Source organism: Ursus maritimus, unplaced genomic scaffold (genome assembly GCF_017311325.1).
Source record: "Ursus maritimus isolate PB19 unplaced genomic scaffold, ASM1731132v1 scaffold_30, whole genome shotgun sequence".
In the NCBI taxonomy this organism is placed as follows: Eukaryota; Metazoa; Chordata; class Mammalia; order Carnivora; family Ursidae; genus Ursus; species Ursus maritimus.
Window position 1 is genome coordinate 12118448 of NW_024425564.1, and position 19151 is coordinate 12137598.

Genomic DNA, 19151 nt, shown 5'->3' on the forward strand with positions numbered 1-19151 from the left:
AACTGAAAGAGGAAAGGGGTGGCAGGGAGCAAAGTGGGAGCACCTCCTCATGACTTCCGTGGCCCCTCAGCTCTTTCACACACTCTCTCTGGGCTCTGGCAGGTCTGCATGTTGCCCTGCTGACCCCATTCCCACCCCACTCTTATTCTAAGACGCAAGACTGACTTTTGAACCCAGGTACACCCGACACTATTTAAGACCCAGGTTTCATAGTGCATGTGGTTTGGTACATGCAGGTATAAAAGCCAGATAGAAGTAGTCGTCCCCACTCTCAGGTTTCAGTAAAGGGATTCATTTGTTGTCATTTTGCAAGATCTTGGTGAGCTCCACAGTCCTGGCCGTGTTCCCCTAAAACATCAAGTCCTGCCCACTTAGAGGGGCACTGTTAGCTTTCATGTCACTCGGGCCCTTGCAATGTGTTCTGGGGCAGTCTGTGGCTTGTTCACTATTCAAGCAGTTGTCATTCATTTCTAGATTTGTTTTTCCTCTTCTGGTTGCTGTGTTCTTCCCTGCCCATCTTGGCTCCGATGCCGCTCTGCTCGACTAGAAAGAGACCCATAAAGGACAGGCATGAGCGTGGGCTGCAGGTGTAGAGAGGATTCTCAGAACTTTCGGATGCCCCAGTGTGGCTGCCCGAGTGGATAAACATGTATAGCCTCTAGCCGCTGCTAGACTGCAGTCAGGGATGAGCTCGAGCTCCGGGCAGCCTGTCCTGGTCCTGGGAGCTACAGTCAGATCCACCCTACCCTCTGGCATGTCCGCCTTGTGCAGTGGCCAACAGAGGAGGAGAGGCTGCGCTGCGTCAGCCATGAAGCAGATGGCAGATGGGCAGCCAGTAGCCACTCGTAGGCCAGAAGAGTTGGCTCAATGTTCTTACTTTCTTTTATTTTTTGTTCATTTATTTTTGAGTAGGCTCCACACCTGGGGTGTGGAACCCAATGTGGGGGTTGAACTGACGACCCTGAGATCAAGACCTGAGCTGAGATCAAGAGTTAGAGGCTTAACCAACTGGACCACTCAGGTGCCACTTGGCTCAATGTTTTTAAAACTGTTGAAGTGGTTGCTGTTATCAGGTAGATTGTATTTGGCTAAAGTAGCAGAGTGTCTGATTGATGATGTTTTAAGTGACAGAGAAATTTACTTAAAGCCTTGACTAAGAGACCTGGTGGTGGGTACTCCCGGGGCCTGGGCATCAGTTCCCTGAGGTCCCCCTTTGCATCCTGCCAGGGGCATATCACCTGCGATTACAGGGCAGCTGATGCAGGTATAAGCGTGATGCTTGCTTCCAGTTTCCTAGGAGGGAATCTGGGGCAGAGATAGATAACTTTCCTTTCATTAGGAAGGGAAAACTCTTCCAGAAATCCCCACCCCACAACCTTTTCTTTACTTCTCCATGGCTGGAATCAGAGGGAAGGGGGACTATTCTGCCCCAAACAAAATCAGCGCAACTCAAGATGTCTGCCACAGTTTCAATACTTCAAAATCAGAAGACTTCACTGCAGACTGTTTTTGCTTGAGAGACTGGAAGCTCTGACAGCATGGAGCCTTCTCTCCTGCGTCTGGCGGGCCAGTCTTCTGCCAGTCACATCACAGCGCCCCCATCCCTTCACCCCTCTGTGTGCTCGGCTTCACTGCCTGGCTTCCATGGGCTTCTGCCTTACAGTCCTTTCTGAGATCTCTTTCAGCACTGACACTTCAGATTTCAGGAATTACAGCAGGAATCTTTTCTTGCCTGCTTTATACCAAGCCAGTGTTTGTGAGTATAGTTGCAATGCCTGGAGTCATTTTATAAGCTTATGTCTGGGAGCATTTGTGTCTGGGAAAGTTAGCAAAAGCATGTCTTGCAATGTTTTGGTAGTTACAGATTTTAGGTAAGAGTCTGGAGTCCTTGGATTCGATCCCTAGGACTTTTCATCATGCCTTCTGGTTGGTTGTGGAGTATGTATATGTATGCATGCACAGGGATAGTTTCCTGTATCGTCTCTCCATCTTAATCTCGCCCGGCACCTTTGCTTACGTTGCTAAGTTTCTTTTGTATTTAAAGAAATACTTTGGCTAACAAACTTGGCTAAGTTTGTTATGCCGTACCTGAATTTCTCCTTATTACTTTCACTTGTCCTGTCATCCTTCATGAAACGATAGACCTAGCTTGCGTGGTTGGAAACTACATCTCATTCTTCCCTGAATCTCCTGCAGCTTTGCAGAGTTCCAGTAAATAGTACTCAGTTGGTGTTTAAAAGAGGATGCGTTTATTCCATGGGCAACTTTAGGTGTTTTGCTTCTCTATAAGTCAAACAAAGGTAGAAGACCTCAAAAAGCATGTACTCTGTAGGTCCCCTTGGAGTATTTGTGGTTAACCCACCAGCCAGTCCAGAACAGGCTCTAAGTGATGCTGGTACGTACATGCAGGAGAAAGGTGCTAAAAAGCTAAGGGTCAGAAGAAGTAAGGATCAGGGTTTCGTTGTCATGAAGGACTTCAGAGTTTGCGAAGCATATTGGCGTATATCACCTCGTTCCGCCCCGTAAGACATTATTTCCACTTTATAAGTGAAGTTAGGGGAAACGAAGTGACAGTCCCAAGGTCACACAGCCAGTCAGTGACTGAGCAGAGATTGAAGCTGTATTTTCCCTTTCCCCACAGCTCTCTGATGACCTGCTGACAGGATGTACCGAAGTTAAGGGAGACCAATATGAGAGAGAATTATTAGGTTTTTCAGATCATCAGAAGTCAGTTACCTCTTGGCACCGGGGAGCCTGAATGATACGGGCGCGTTCTTCGCCTCACTGGCTCTGTACGTGCGCAGCTGGTGTGTGGATCATCAGTGCGGGGTCACTAGCATGCTCCCAAACATTCAGGGGCCCCAGCTGACCCCTGGGCTAGGCAGAAACCACCCCCCCCACACACATACCAGTCAGTGGCAACTCTGTGTTTCAGGGATTCCTCGCAGAGAAATTCTGAAAATCCCAGAAGATGGGCAGCCGTCCCCAGGCCTCCACGTTGTGTGTGACGGTGTCTAAAGCTGAGGCCGCTCCAGCCCCAGACCGGGTGACCATGGTTTTGAAGCTGTGGGACTCTGAGACCTTTTCAAGAAACCTCAGGCGGATTTTTCTTTTCATCATATGTTGAGTAAAGTAGAGAGATGTCACTTCTCTCTTTTTTCTCCCCCCACAGGACAAGACATTTCAAAGAAAGCATTAAGTTCATTCACGAGTGCCGACTCAGGGGTGAGGGCTGTCTGGTACACTGGTATGTATGTGTCTGCCTAATCATAGCTTAGTCTTGCTGCTCGGCCTGATTTCTCTCAAGGGTTTTTCTGTGTGTGATTAATTGTTTCATCTCCTAATAGTTCCATCTGCCCTCTGAATCTTGAATACATACCCCATCTGACCCCTGCCATGTGTTACTCGTCATTCGTTTTTGATGAACGAGGACCCTATGATTTTTCTTTTTTTCATTTTCACTTAGGATTTTCATTTTCACAGTTAGGATTTCTGTAGGGACTGTCAAGCTACTGGACCACAGGAACCCCTTTTCTAGCCCATGCCTCTTTTTCCTTGGAACAGCCTCCTGTGCACAGTATGGATTTTCTGGGCTCCTCCCTGAAACCTCAGTGCCCTTTCAAAACACCGTTTCTTTCTGGAGAGGTTTGATCACGTATGTGGGCGTTTAGCACTGCGTTGGTCTAACACCAGAATGACCATTTCTTCTCCATTTACAGATGCGGGCTTTTATGTACGTTTTGCTTAGTACTTTGCTTTGAAAAGATCCGAATAGACTCTTAGAGTTCAACAGTTTATATACAGCTGTGCACCTGCATTCAGCTATGCTTTGTGTGGATATGAATACATATGCATGAGTACATACCCACTGCAAAAAAAGCTGTTCTAATACACATAACCCAAGGACAGTGCGCATAAAGTTCTTAGCACTGTACCTGGCGCATGGTAAGCTCTCAGTGAATGGTAGCTCTCATATTTTATATTTTTATTTTTTAAAAAATTTTTGTTGTGTTTTTAAGTGAAATATAGTTGGCATTAGTCTCAGGTGCACAATATAGTGATTTGACAATTATATACATTATGAAATACTCATTCCCACTAGTACACATACTCATTACATAACTAATATGTCAACGAACCAAGAGCCAACATTCTGGAGCCAGAACTCTGCTGTTCATTAAAGTGCAGGCCGAGCATGTTCCCTCTCTATATTGAATAAGACTCCATATTGAATATTACTCAGCCACAAAAAAAAAAAAAAAAAGATAAGATCTTGCCATTTACAGCAACATGGATAGATTGAGAGGTATTATCCTAAGGGAAATACAGATACATCACAGAAAGCAAATACCATATGATTTCACTTATATATGGAATCTAAAAAACAAAACACACGAAAAAACAGACAAAAAAACCCAAAAGGCAGAACCAGACCTATGAGTACAGAGAACCAACCGTGGTTGCCAGAGGGAAGGGAGGATGAGGATAGGCAAAATGGATGAAAGGGAGTGGGAGCCGTAGACTTCCGGTTAGGGAATGAGTAAGTCCTGGGAATAAAAGGCACAGCGTTGGGAATACGGTCAGTCGTATAGTAGCGCTGTGTGCTGACAGACGGCCGCTGCACTTCCGGTGAGCACAGCATAACGTAAAACTTGTAGAATCACTGTGTTGTACACCTGAAATTAATGTCACATTGTATGTCAACTATGCCCAGATTTTTTTAAAAAAGACAATAGTATGTTGTGAAATACATTAAAAAAAAAAAAAAAAGCTTAACAATCTTTTGAGTCTCCCCAAAGAAGTTGCTGTTTCAGTGACAGCTCTTAGGAAATGTAAAGTGGTGTCTCCTGGGCTGTGTTGCTGCCTAAGTTGGTGATAATCCTGTCATGACAGAGGAGATCCGGTGCATGACATCCAGAAGAGCCGTCCGTGAAAACGAATCTGTTCTAAGGGCCTGTAACCCATATTAGGAGAGCGGGGACAGTAGTTTGATTGTTTTAGAAAACAAACGATGCTTGGTAGTTTTATGCAGTTCTTGAAATTGTGTGATTTACTTTTTTTTTTTTTTACTTTTAAAAAGAAGAGAACATGTAACAAATTGTAGATTTTTTAATGTTCATCTACATTTGCTTTAAAGAACTTTGGGGGGTGCTGTTGGAGCCATATAAGGGGAGTTCTATAATCCTGTGCCTGGGCTTCTGTGGCTCCTGGTGAATTAGAATCTCCAGGTTTACAGCCAAAGAGGATGTAGTTTTTAAAAGCTCTCTCAGTATTTCTGATAGAAAAGCCTAAGGAAGAGCCACTACTTGAGAATGGTTGTTTATTATTATTATTATTATTATTATTATTATTATTATTTGAATGTGTGTAGCCCTGATATTCTAGGAATTTGTATTTCATACGGTTATATCAGTCTGAAGATAGGCCTTTCTAAAAATGAGAAATTTGCTAAACTTCCCCATCTTAAACCGTTGCTAGAACACTCTAAATCTGACGCAGCACAGCCTTCTGTGACCACCTTGATTTGCATATACATTTAAAATTGGTCCCCTTACTCAGCCTGCTAGATATAATTAACCGTTATTGACCCCCACATCCCAGAGCATGTGGAATGCGCCCTCTCTTGTGCTCTGCTTGGTTATTTCAAGAAGAGCACAAAGTGTTTCATAAGAGCTTCTGTATTTAGTGGGCTTTCTGTTATAGATCTGGCCTTCATTTATCTAAGAAAACCAGACTGAAAAAAAAAAAACCCCAAAACGTGAGGCCTTCTAAACTGCTAGATTTATATATTTTTTATATATTTATAGATTTATTGCATAGATCCCAGACCCTTCTAGTTCCCTTGATTTGCTTTAGTTAGTTATTTTTTCTGTCCAAGGAAATGGGGACTATCTGAAGAAGGGCTCAGGAGCATAGAGAATCATAAAACTGATGTCCAAAGCCACAGCCAGTAGAAAATCTGTTTTTTTTAAAAAAGAGACTAACACCGATACTGATGCCTGAGATTCTGGTGCAATAAAGTAGGGAGAAGCTCCTGTGTTTCTGAGTAATTTCATACTGGCTTGCTGTGCACTCATAATCCACGGCAGGAAGACTTTCTAAAATGAGATCCACAGAATCCCCTGCTCTCAGTGAATCAGGAGATAGACTCATGGACTGAAACCCCTTGCCCCTGTGGGTTCTTTTGGCCCTTGCAGCCTGGCCGGCGTCTCCAGGAGTGTGACTCTGGTGGTTGCATACATCATGACCGTCACCGACTTTGGCTGGGAGGATGCCCTGCACACTGTGCGTGCAGGGAGGTCTTGTGCCAACCCCAACCTGGGCTTCCAGAGACAGCTCCAGGAGTTTGAGAAGCATGAAGTCCACCAGGTAACCGTGCTCCGGGGACTTTGGTGATGTGAGCAGCAGCCTCTGGGAAGATGCCTCAGTCTTTCTGTACACACCTAGAATCATGGAGGTTGGAGTTTGAAAAGGCCCTCAGAGGACAAGAATGCCCCACTTGCATCCCAGTGAAAGTCATCACTGGTCCCTTGTTCACCAGCTGCAGGACATTATCTTTTACCATCTTCAGACCCCATAGTACCTTCTGTTTATTTCCCTTTGGGCCAAGTGCCATTTTCTTGGTTTGGCTTGCTTTCATGTCCTCAGGCTTAAACCTGGAAGAAGCAGTTATTTCTCTTGCTTGACACTGGCGGGCCAACCACAGACCTATGATTGCCCAATACCCATTTATTCCTCGTTTATATGCGGCAAAATCTGTACCATTAAGTAACAGGTACAATCTATGTAGGCGCAGGTGTGTGTGTGTGACATTGTGGTTTTGTTTTCAACTTCTCCAGTACCGGCAGTGGCTGAAGGAAGAATATGGAGAGAGCCCTTTGCGGGATGTGGAAGAAGCCAAAAACATTCTGGGTAAATATAAAGAGCAAGGGCGTGTGGAGTCCCAGCCTGGCGCAAGGCGGTGGAGCAGCTTTCAGACCCTGCCTCCTCTGGCCTACAGCAACTATACGACGGAGACCTAGTAACTGAGTGATCTGGTGCCTGCCTTTCCATCCCTTGTCTTCGGTGCATTTCTGCCGGTGCCCTGGTGTGCTGGCTGCCCCATGGAGGACGGGCAAGGGGGGTGGCAGAGGTGGATCCTGCTCCATGAATCCACCAGCCCTGCCCGAGGCCCCTTCATCCTGCCCACTTCTGCCCTGCCTGAGCTTGGGGAGTCTGCTTGGCTGCCCCATACCGACTCACGCGTGCGCCCGTGTGAAGGCGAGTGTGCATGTGTGCCCGTGCGTGCGGATGTGTGAACTCTAAATGTTCACGTTGCTGGAACAGTCGCAGAACCCATGCTGCCAGGCTTGGTGTCACCACTTTCCTTTTGTCCACGACTCCACATGGAAATCATTTGAAGTTAACATCTTAAAAGCTGTTCAGCCTAAAGCAGCCTGTGGCTGAGAGCGGACAGAACCCAGAATGGTCATGGTGAGGGCGGCAGGGGGCCAGACTCCCTGCTGAGGGTAGTTCCAGGGGCCCTGAAAGGTGTGCGGGGGTGTGCTCTGACCTTAATGGAAGTGCCCCAGGCTGCGGGTCCTACCACCTCAAGTCGAGACCCTCTTCTCAGCCCGTCATGTCCCTGAGTTCTTCCCGGTGTGTGTTCTCGGTGGCACTGACTGTATTTCAGTTCCATAGAGAGCACAACCACCTCCGCCCAAGCTCTTGCCCAGAGCTCCCTTCCTTCCTCCTCCTGTTCGGCTTCACTTACGCTCAGCCTCTTGTTCTCTTGCTGTTGTAACTCCGCGAGGGCCTCTTTGCAACGTCTGCATGCATCTTCAGGAACTGGGGAGAAAGAGCATTTATTAGGCACTATAGCAAGTTTGCATTTAAAAATACATTTTAAAATGCCTGCGCACTTATTAAGCACCTTTGTGTATGCTATGGATGTGCTATTTGATCTCAGCTACCTCATTAAATGTTTTTTGAAAAGGTATTTTCGTTATTGTAATCAGCTCGTAGTTGAAAATGTCTGGTCATGATTGCTTTTGAAGCCAAAGGGCAAAAGCATCCAGTATCGTTGAGCTATTTAAAATGTCTGTCCTGAGCTCCAGTAGTGCTTTCTGGTGGGTAAAATTCCACGTTTGGGCCAAGCCCAGCAGGCCTGGGGAGCGTCCGCCGCTTGCAGTGTAGGACAGCACGATCCTGGAATTCTGTGAGCAGTTTTGTGGTCCAGTCTTTCATACCAGCTCACATTGTTTAAGTACACAAGGCCACAAGAATGAAAAAGTATACTTGGCCTCTCCCTAAAAAGACGTTGCAGCCCAGTTTCTCCAAGTTCCACCAACAGCAGAGCCCCCAAAGAAGAGCAGCTTTCCCATGCATATAAAGTGTGTATCACAGGTGAGACGCCTTGGGGACCAGGGAAAACTCTACACACCCACACAGATATACACCAGGAAAGGGAAGCGTGGCCATGGAATTTTCTACCCACAGCTGGAACAATTTTTCTATAAAGTACATTTTTTTTCTTGAACCAAAAAGAAATGTAAGTATGTTCACAGAAAAGGTATTTAGGATATCCGCTGAAATGCTTCAATCTGTGTGTATATTTATGAACGTCTGAATACATTCCCGTAGGTCTTGAAATGTTGTTTTAATTTTTGTCGCCAGTGATGTTCTTTCTCCACAGCCACTGCAGGAATTCTGAAGTACTGGGCCTTTCTCAGAAGACCGTACTGTACCTGAAGTTTCTGAAATATGGCAAAGTCACAGCGTGTAGGCTGCTGCTGCCAGAAAGAAAAGGAGCCTAGAGTTTATTTTTGAGTATCCAGAAGTGATTTGTAAACTTGTTTTTCCTTTTAAACTGAATACATGTGTAATGATGTTATATGTTGAGAACTAAGGATATTCTTCAGCAAGAGAAAATATTTTTACATTAATTCCACTGCTACAGCAATTTCTTTAACCTTAACTTTAGGGTTTCTAAAGCAATCTCAAAAGCCCTGCTGCCCTGTTTTGGTAACTGTTTAGTAATCGTGATTGCTTCTCATGAGAATTGTGCTTGTTCTTAAATTCCCCAGCTTGGGAAATATCTCTTGGTGTGTGCTCTACGCATGGTTTATGTTCTCCGTGGTGGACTTTACCAAAAACTGCCCATTTTTGTTAACAAAGGGCATCCGAGCCTTTAACTTCATGTGCAATGCACTCTTCCTTGCTGAGGCGTGGATGTCATACGTGTTTCTGCCTGTGAGTGTCGTGAGGCAGGATCAGAGCCTGGTTTAATTGCAGAGGCCACTGTTTCCTCCAGAAGGTAGTACCGAGGGCGCTTAGGAAAAGCGAGTTAATTTCACCATGAGAGAAAAATTGATCCTCCACGTGAACAGAAGGAAATCCAGAAATTGGACTTGCAGTTCTCTTGCACAGTGTGAGCTCTGGAATTGCCGCATTTACCACAAGGGTGTGCAGGCCGGGGGCTCCATGAACCTTTGCTGCACATTGTGGAAGGCAGTCTTCTCTGCTTTCATATTCAGCTTCAGAACACAGACTGCTCGAAGAGCAATTTAAGTCCGTTTCCTAAATTTTCCTTGTCTAAATCCAGGGGAGGAAGAAGGAGATTTAACTTTTCACTCCAAGGGTAGTTTGGGCTTGAACTAAGGGCAGGTAGATACAGGAGCTAATATATGGTCCCTTTAACTGTAGGTGGCAGGCTTCACCTATGTTCTGAGTTTCTGCTTCTAATGCCTGGAAGCTCAGGGAAGGGGCTGGAATGAAGAGGACCCTTTGTACTGGCAGCAGCCTCTGCCGGGTGGGGAATGATCTGGAATGATCAGTTTCAGTCATTAAAATGCTTATTCTGACTCAGCAGGCCTGCTTGGATGGAGCGCAGGTCCCAGTTGTAGGAAGCTCTGGGTACTCTCGTGTGCCAGCTCTGAAAGGCCTGAGAGGTCTCCACTTCCCACTTGTGAGGATGTGCCAGAGTCGTGGCCTCGAGACACAGCACAGAGCCTCAGGAAGACCTCTGTGCTGTGTGTAGGACATGAGACAGCAGAATTAGGAAAATAGGTTTTCTGGTGATGGCCCCAATCCTGTAGAGTCACTCATTCCTCACAGCCTGATGTCCTTTCCTGTCCCCCTCTTCTTGCTATAGGACCAGATCTGGCACCAACAATAATCCCCTGTCTGGTGTTCTGTGGGTTACAAGCGATCACTGCAAAGCTTTGTAAACCCACAGAGGGTATTATTTCATTCATTCGAGGCTCAAAGAGGCCAAAAAATACACCAAAAACTGAAAATGTTAGCTCTGCTTTGCCTGAATTTTGATCTTTTGACCCTAAATCAGTGGGTAAGGTGAGAGGGAGGAGCTGAGCTGCCCCTGTGCTTTGAACTTAGAAGTTTGTGAGGCTCTAATGAGGGCCAAGGGAGAACCAGCACCCCTGCGGCAAAGCTGTATGGCTGCTGAAGCCAGAACCTCTATTTGGTTGCCCCCCCTTTCTCCCTGGGGAGTTTGTTTAGGGCCCCATCAGTGGAGTTGGCAGTTAGGAAAATTGGCAGTTACAGAGTGGGTCATAAGGACTGCTATAGGTGCTCTCGATGTTATGTATGGGGGAGGGGAAGAGAAACACCATTCCACTTTGGGGGTGACGAAGGCAGTGTTCAGAGAAAGCATCTTGGAAAAAGTAATACCTAATTTGAGACTTTAAGCTCAAGTGCTGGAATTAGCTGGGCATAGTGGGAGGAAGGGGAGTCCAGGCAGAGGCCCAGCATGTGTGTTAACTCGGTGGCATGAAGAAGCACAGGGCACTCGGGTGACCCCAAGTCACTGCGTGACTAGAGCAAGAACCAAGGGTTGGGCAGTGATGGTAAGTGGTGCCGACAAAGCTGTACACATGCGAGGGCCCAGTCAGCCAGGTTGATACCTGTATGGTGCCATAACTTAGTACCTGTATGGTGCCCTATCTTAGTATACAGGAACTGGTTTACTTCTTTTTTTTTTTAAATAAAGATTTTATTTATTTATTTGACAGAGAGAGCGAGAGAGGGAACACAAGTAAGGGGAGTGGGAGAGGGAGAAGCAGGCTTCCCGCCAAGCAGGGAGCCAGATGCAGGGCTCGATACCAGGTCCCTGGGATCATGACCTGAGCCGAAGGCAGACGCTTAACGGCTGAGCCACCCAGGCGCCCGTAACTGGTTTACTTCTTATACTAGCCTTCGGAGCCAATCAAGCTCAGAAGTTGGTGCCCTGCCAGCTTCCCACAGGGCTGATTCCTGAGCTTGGAGCCGCATAAGAAGCATGCATGCCATTATGCGGATGTAATGAAGAGGGGTGGGGGCTTGCTGAACTTGCTAGGGCAAGCAGGTACCATGGTTGGTTAGTGTGTAGGTGGAGAATAGAGGGTCCACATTGGAGGCCAGTCGGGGGCAGCTCTTACGTTCATCCACGTGATTGAAGATGGTGCCCTGAACAGGGTCATGGTGATGGAGATGAAGAGGGACCAAGAAGGCAAATAGATTTGGGCTTGAGGGAGGTTGGGAAGGGAGAAGCAAATGCTCTTGGTACTGCATTGAATGTGGGGGACTATGGGTTTTCTGGCCTTGACACTTGGGAATCTTTCTTCCAACACAATGGTTCTTTGTGTCAACATTCTCCTTTCTGTGACGGTGGTGTGTGGGCTCTGAAATGTCAAGGTTAGATTTAAGGGGACTGCCAGACTTAGGGCCTCCAAGGGCAATCATCCCAGCTTTGCAGATTAGGTCCTCAAGTTTATCCTTGTACCCAGGACAGACTCCCAGGAACTAGACTCATGACAGTGTGGAATTCAGATGTCCAATTTTGTAATTTATTGTGAAAGATAAAAAGTAGCTTGATGAATTTTATGCAGTAGGCTATCTCTCTGTCATTATCAGGATTTTGGAGGAAGCCAGATGAGTCATTAGGCATTGTCCTGTGAGATGGACATGGAGCCAGGAGCCTTGGCAGGGGGCATGGTATTATTCTGATCTGGTATGCCCCATAATCCGATTGCTGTTCCCATAACATACTTCAGTGGTGTTTCTACCAGGCTCCTGCTTTGCTCCCTGAAGTCACCTTTCCAGGGTCTAGCAGACCATTCTGCTTATGTACTTACTCTGCCTAAGGTGATCTTTGACTTAAACCACATTTTTTAGAGGACCTCCATTAACCTTGGGTATCCTCATGTGTCTTCAATAGCATTTATGCTTTTCTGGGAGGGTGGGTTCCCACTGGTGGCTTTTTTCCTTATTTATTGGGTGCTTGTTCTTTCTAGTTTCTGTCTCAGCTGGGAATCCCACTTCCAACTTCTGGGGCTGTTTCGTGTTACTCATGCATAGAGACAACTTATAAAATCCGGTGATTTGTGTGTGTGCGTGTGTGTGTGTGTGTGTGTGTGTGTGCGCGTGCCCATACACCTGTGTCTTATGTGTTTTAGTTTTGTTGTAGAGAAATCCTTAGCTTTTAGGGGAGTCACGTGTGCAACATCAAGGGTACCTTGAGCTTGGGTGTCTTAGATGGCAGGTACCTGAGGCAACCAGGGCAATGTCAGAGCCCATGTTGCACAACCAGAGCTAGTCACGAAGGGCTCCTCTGCACACCAGTATCTGGTCATAAAAATAGGGAACCCACTAAAAATCAAAACCCTGTGATCCCACACTAGATGACTCCTCCCATCCTGACCCTAAGTTATTAATAATTTTATTAAGAATGTGCTTTCAACATGCTTATATTTATATATGTACTTAACAAGAAATCACCAAGACTTCAGAGGGAAGTTCTTCTTCCCTTTCCTTTTTATTGCCCAGAGAAAGGGAGAAACTGAGAAGAAGGAAAAAAAAAAAAGCTGCCTTTGACTCGTCACCAGAGGCTTGAGCATGTCAGTCGTTCCCTTCTTAGGATTTAGTAGGGTCTCCTTAGGCCTTGGGCTCATCGAGACTGTCGTGGACTTGGATGCATGTAATGCACTGGCCACATTTCATCATGCAGAGAGATCTTGACACTTTGCTCTTGTTTTCCTTTCCCCGCTATAGAGCTTGAGACCTGTCACTGCAGTAACAGGACATAATTAGTTCAGCCAGTACCAAAATTAGTAATCAAAATTAGTATCTATTTTGCAGCTAAGGCTTAACCACCTAATAAGCATCTGACTAAAGGTTGCAAGTGCTGTGCCTGTGTCTCTTTCCATCGGGGGAAAGAATTGCCAGTACGTATTTGAACATCTGCAAGTTTAGGTTTATTTTGGCTCTGGATATCTATGCAAACTTTTGATCAAGAGTTAGTAATTTGCAGTTAATTTTCCTGAAGTTTCTAGTTCAGTTATTAGAGTCTGGTGTCAAAAGAGTTATTTTAGCAGGTGACTGAAATTACTAGGCAGTTCAACATTCTGAGTGTCATGTTGACTATTTGGAGGTGGGGTTAGGAGATGTATGGATGGGATTGTACCTGAGCACATCCTTTATTCAAAGTCCTGCTTAAGAAAACTAGGTAGGAGCCAGGGGTAAAAAAATAAAACTTCGATTTTTGTGGGGTTAACAATCCCTTCTAGGAATAATGTAGTTTTTGGAAACAGTGCTCATCACACCATTTGCCTGTTTGTCCAACTTGACCCAAGGAGGCCTCATTAGAGTGGCCTTTCCACTTAGCTTCTCAGTCCTCCAGGACACACATCAGTGACAAGCAAATATATGAATGGAACATTGCCATCAACATGGTGTTGGTTGCTCTCTCCTCTTCAAGTCTGTTCATCATCAGGTGCTTTGTCCTCAGCCTCTTGTGCCCTTCACCAGAAGTGGCCAAACCAGCACAAACAGGAACCATACTTTCTGGTGAGCAGGTTTGCCTTTTGTTGGTTGGCTGTGGGTTTCCCCAAGACACTGATATGGAGCCTTTTTGGAAAATAAAAATCAAAAAGCCTCTACATGTGCACTGAAGAAATGTCACCTTCTGCTTTGCAAAGGGTGTGCCCTTCAAGGCAAGAGACCCAAGTGGCACTGAGCTTCCTCAGAATGGGAGTCCCTAGTGAAGCTTGTCATGTGCCAGGGGTCAGATGTTTGGATTCTCCTTGGTTTGTGTTAAGCCACACTGATGTGGTGATAGAGAGAAAGGCAAGAATGTGTGAAAGGAGAGGACCATTTCTTGACTGTTTGCAGAAGCCTTCATGAATCTCCCCAAATCAGGAGCATCCCAGAGGTGTACTGCAGATGTGGGCTAAAACCCATTTCATGCCTTGATATTCACTGCCCCACAGCGGAGGGACCCTATTCTATGCTTTGCCAGAGCTCCTTCCTGTCATCTTCCACCTTCCATGAGCAGGAAGACACAGGTCCTGATAGAGCAGGTTGGGGGAGATGAGAGGCCAGGGTCCTGGCCTGGTGACCGGGCAGCCAAGTAGTCACATGGCAGACAGGCCTGACTGAGGTCCATTTTCATCCCGGTTCTCTGGAATACCTTGGGGAAGTCCCCAGAGGAGGCAACCCACTCATGTGGGGAACTTCTTCTAAGGCTGGAGTAAAGAAGCTCTCTAGAAGGGATGAGCAGTGCTAGAGGGCACCCTGTGTCATGGCACAGTGTTGGGGCCAGAGGCAGCCTCACAGCCTTCCTGGGTAGCATTTTATGTGTCTAGAAAGGCCTTTCTTTTTTTTTTTTTTTTTTTTTTTTAAAGATTTTATTTATTTATTTGACAGAGATAGAGACAGCCAGCGAGAGAGGGAACACAAGCAGGGGGAGTGGGAGAGGAAGAAGCAGGCTCCTAGCAGAGGAACCTGATGTGGGGCTCGATCCCATAACGCCGGGATCACGCCCTGAGCCGAAGGCAGACGCTTAACCGCTGTGCCACCCAGGCGCCCCTAGAAAGGCCTTTCTAATCGTGAAGACCTCCTATCTAGATAACAAGACAATCAGCCTCATGATGGTCAACATTTATTCAGCACTTAATGTGGGAGAGAAGCTGACATTGAGACTTTTTCTTGAAATCTCTTCTGACAACAATCTCATGGGGTAGATTTTACTATGGGAGAAACCAAGTTCTAGAGAACTTGAGCGTTGCTCAGTCTCAGGGCCAGAAAGTGGCCAAGTGAGGATTGGAATCCAAGCAATCTGACTCAGGTGTGCCTAAATGTCACCACTCCTTTCGAAATGCCACTACCCCTGGGAGGCTAAGCTAATGAAACTCTAACAGTCATGTGCATTCGTGTTCAAGTTTTTTTTCTGAAGGTGGGTTTATATTAGATTAGAGGCCTAGTGGGGAGATTGAGATGGAAGATAGGTAAGTATAGTTAAACAGGCACATGAGAAAGGCATTTCTTTTTTCTTTCCATCAAAGCTGACCCCTTGTGTGTACACTATGGCTGCCACACACACCTCTGACTGGGCATTTCTGACTTAGCCTAGAGTAGCAGGCAGAGCACTGAGATGTCCTGGGGCCCCAGGAAGCCCTTTGCAAGAATACAGAATGGCCCACGTGTGTACAGGAAGGGGGAAGGGGGTTAGTACCTGGTACTTTAAGCGCATGGTATTCTGTCCTTGATGTGCCATCATTACACAAATAGAGGAACCTCAGTGAGTTTTTTGCAAGAAGCTCAGGGATTTGCTGTCATTCAAGTCAAATAACTCAAATGGAGACACTCATCAAGGACAGAGGCATGGAAAGCAACAGTGGATGTCAAAGCAAGTAGAGACTGACAGGACCTCCTTCCAGCCCCCAGGGCTGAGGGCCAGGGCTGGGAGATGGAATTATTAGAGCCAAGTAAGAAGTGAGCCATGCAGGGGTGCCCAGTAGGACCTGAGCAGGGCAGCACTTTGAGAAGTATGGGAGGCTGGGAGGAAGCAGAGTAGAAGTTTCCCATTGGACGTCCTCCTGTCCTATCTCCCTGAACCTAATGGGAAGCTGGCCAGCAGAGTGTTCTGCATGCCATGGCCATGGGGGACAGAACAGGGTGATTGCCATACGACAGGCAGCCCTGGTGCTCAGCCTTGGGTAGGGCGGAGACGTAGTGATAGGATGGAGGAAGTGCCACAGGCTTCCAAGAAGTATCTAAGTGTCAACAAGCTGATGCTAAAAGTGGGTCTGAGTGGGGAGCCTGGGTTCTCCTACACACGTTGTCCTGAAGTGTGCTATCTGGAGCTTGGCCTGTGACTCACTGCTTTCATCTTTAGAAAGCATTCAGAAGCATCCATGCCTGCCAATGTGTCCCCGCTGATCTGTGCTTTCCTATGGCCTCTCTGGAGAAATGACACCCTCTGACATTAAGGCCGTCAGCCGTGACATCTGAGCCTCTGCTACAAACTGTGCCCATGTGAGAGGCCCCCACCCCCTGTCCCGAAGCCCATGAAGAGCGGGGGAGGATAGTTTGCAGTGCCTCAATTATGCCATAGGGCTGCGGCTCACTGGGAAAGCTGTGTCATGAGATGCTTACAGAGCTAGCACTGTGCTCTGAGAGAAAGGAGAAATCAGGCAGGGCAGCCTTGTCTTCAGATTTTGAGTTGAGGAGAGAAGATAGTCACTCCCAAATATTCTGTGAACAAATGCTCAGCACAGAAGCATGAATGCAGGCCAAGAGGACCACAAATGCTTCATGGAGAGTGTCCTGCTGGAGATGGAAAACTTGGAAGAAGAGTCAAGGGCATCCTAGCAAGAGGGTGACATGCAAGTAAAGGCACAGACAAGAGTGAACACGGTGTACTTGGAAGCCCAGGACCTGTCTTAGAAAAGGTGACTGTGAAGGAGGTGAGGGTTGGAAAGTAGAATGGCTAATCTTGTCCTGCCCTGTAAACTGTGGGCAGCCACCGGAGGGCCTTGGGTTGATTTGGGCCCATCAGGATGGGCCAGAGCAGGAAGGTAGAGCAGTTAGGAGGGGAACAGGCTCGTAGCCTGGACCAGATGCCCCATGGGACCTCTCCAAAGACGAATCTACCAAGTAAGGCAACATAGATAATGACCATCCTGAAGTAGTGACGGGCAGTGCTGGTTTGCTTTCCCCAGAAGCAGAAACAGAGTCAGGGGCACAAAAGATTATTGAGGGCAGGAGGCTGATGGGGCCGTGGGGCTATCAGGCTGCAAGACAGTGCCACGTCCTCTCCACCAGAGGAGCCTAGGGGCAGGCATGACTGGTCGCCCCAGAAGAATGGCCTGGGCTGCCTGGCAAGGCAGCCCTGAGAGGCCAGAGCTCAGGGTCACTTACCATGCTCGCAGGGAAGGACAGCCTGACACTCTCCAGGGAACCTGGTGCTGAAGCGCAGCCTTGCAGAGATACTTCTCCCCGGTGCCTCACACAGCAGGGCTACCCAGAATACTTCACCCAAACTCCAGTGTTGGAGCCTCCAATGTGGCGTGGTCCTTTGGGTGTCTCTGGCAACTAGAAGCCCTCTCCCCTCCTGTCCTCCCCTCCCCTCCCCTCCTCGCCTCTTCCCCTCTTGTCCTCCTGTCCCCCTCTCACTCCTCTATCACTCCTCTCTCCCCAGTGCTCAGATTAGAGCTGGATGTCAAGGACACATGGAAGCAACACGAGGAGTTAGGGGATTCCAACCTTCCCTCACAATGATTGCAGCCTCAGCAGCCACTAGAGATGCAGCAGGACCTCTACACCCCTGGCGCAGGAGATACAGAGACACATTGGTTATCGAGCATTTATTAAAAACAAATTTTAATAACAAATAACTAAAAGATAATCTGTCTTATTACCAGCCAAAGCCAGCAGTCTTAAACCATTCAAGTGATAAAATATATCTCCCCCCACAAAAAATTATTTTGTTGGTCTAAGTTCTTTTTTTTAAAAGATCTTATTTATTTATTAGAGAGAGAGAACAGGGGGAGGAGCAGAGGGAAAGGGACAAGTAGACTCCCCACTGAGCACAGAGCAGGCTTGGGGCTTGATTCCATGACCCTGAGATCATGACCTGAGCCGAAACCCAGAGTCCGACGCTTGACTGACTGAGCCACCTGGGATCCTTGTGGGTCTAAGTTCTACGTCTAAACAATGGCTGCGTCTGCTGTAGAGTTTTAATAACGTACGCATAAGCTTAAAATGGCCATGTTTTTATCATATCCTTTATTAACAATATGTTCTATGTGGAGGGGAATGTGGAGAGCTCCCAGTTAATGGGCAGGACTGGGACATAGGGAATCAGCTGCTCTGTTGTGTTCGGGTTTTGCTTGTTTGTCTTGTTTTGTTTGTTTTTTCTTTTCCAGCAAATTCAGAATGATCTGGAATCCAAACTCTGTGATATCACATTTCTGCATTTGCAGAGTAGACTCGAAATACCCCAGGATCTTATATGCAGTCCCTTCAGTCCGGCATTCTGAGTGACCACGTGAATGTTTACTTGTCTTTACAATTTTTTTGATTGCAGACAAATTAGAAAACCACCAGAATTGGTCCCAAAGAAACGCAGACATGCTATTTATGGAATCTGATGTGAAATGGGACTTTTTTTTTTTTTTTTTTGCGTCTCTTCCAATCTTAACCTTTGGTTTAACACCGTTCCTAACTACTTATATATCTGTTGCTCCACGTGAAAGAAATTTTTCAAAATTAAAATAAAGCAAGGGTTCTATGATCAATGAAGAGTGAAGATCAAGGGACAAATCTGACATAAAGAGAAGGGCAAATTTGCAGAAGGCTCAAAAGCAACTTGTAATTATTCATTAATGTGACAGACCAACATCTACGTATATTTTTTTTACATACACATTATTATAATTAAAAAGTATTCATACATGACTTTTTCCTTTGTACTGTGATTTTTAAAATTTATTGACATGATAACCAATATAAAATTCAGTAAAAGAACATTTTTACAGCATGCGTAAAATGTCCCTTATTATTCTTTTTTCATTCCATGATCATTACTGATTTTAACAGAGAGGACCGGGTGTCAAGTGCACAAGTATGCCTCTAAGTTCACAAGGTCCTTCATGAAAAACAAAACACATCTTTATGTGCTTCACTTTCTTCGTTCTGTATCAGTCCTCTCTCCTTAAGCAATGCTGGAGGCCCTGAAAATCTGTATGATTTCACTATAGCCTGTGTCAGTGCGTGCCCTATCCCCCTATTCTAATTTGGTTTTATCACATTTCCTAACACCTAAGATTTGGCTGTTTCCATTTTATTTTCTCTGTAGAGACAGCAGGGAAAAGATAATGAAAACTTTCACGTTT

At 46.3% G+C, this 19151-nt stretch overlaps 1 protein-coding gene across 4 annotated transcripts in view; it reads left to right on the top strand.

Moving 5' to 3' along the window:
- DUSP22 (dual specificity phosphatase 22) overlaps positions 1-18714 on the top strand; it is a 69558-nt gene extending 50844 nt beyond the window's left edge. Inside the window, exons 5-8 of one of the 4 annotated variants that reach the window (XM_008692884.2) lie at positions 3173-3247; positions 6198-6369; positions 6840-6912; positions 8656-8929. In XM_008692884.2, the coding sequence (XP_008691106.1) occupies positions 3173-3247; positions 6198-6369; positions 6840-6912; positions 8656-8795 (460 nt within the window). In that variant the 3' untranslated portion in view covers positions 8796-8929. Of the gene's footprint in view, positions 1-3172; positions 3248-6197; positions 6370-6839; positions 7979-8655; positions 8930-18182 lie in introns of those variants that run through there. The other 3 variants (XM_008692886.2, XM_008692887.2, XM_008692885.2) reach the window with 3 other exon arrangements.
- Positions 18715-19151: the final 437 nt, after the last annotated feature.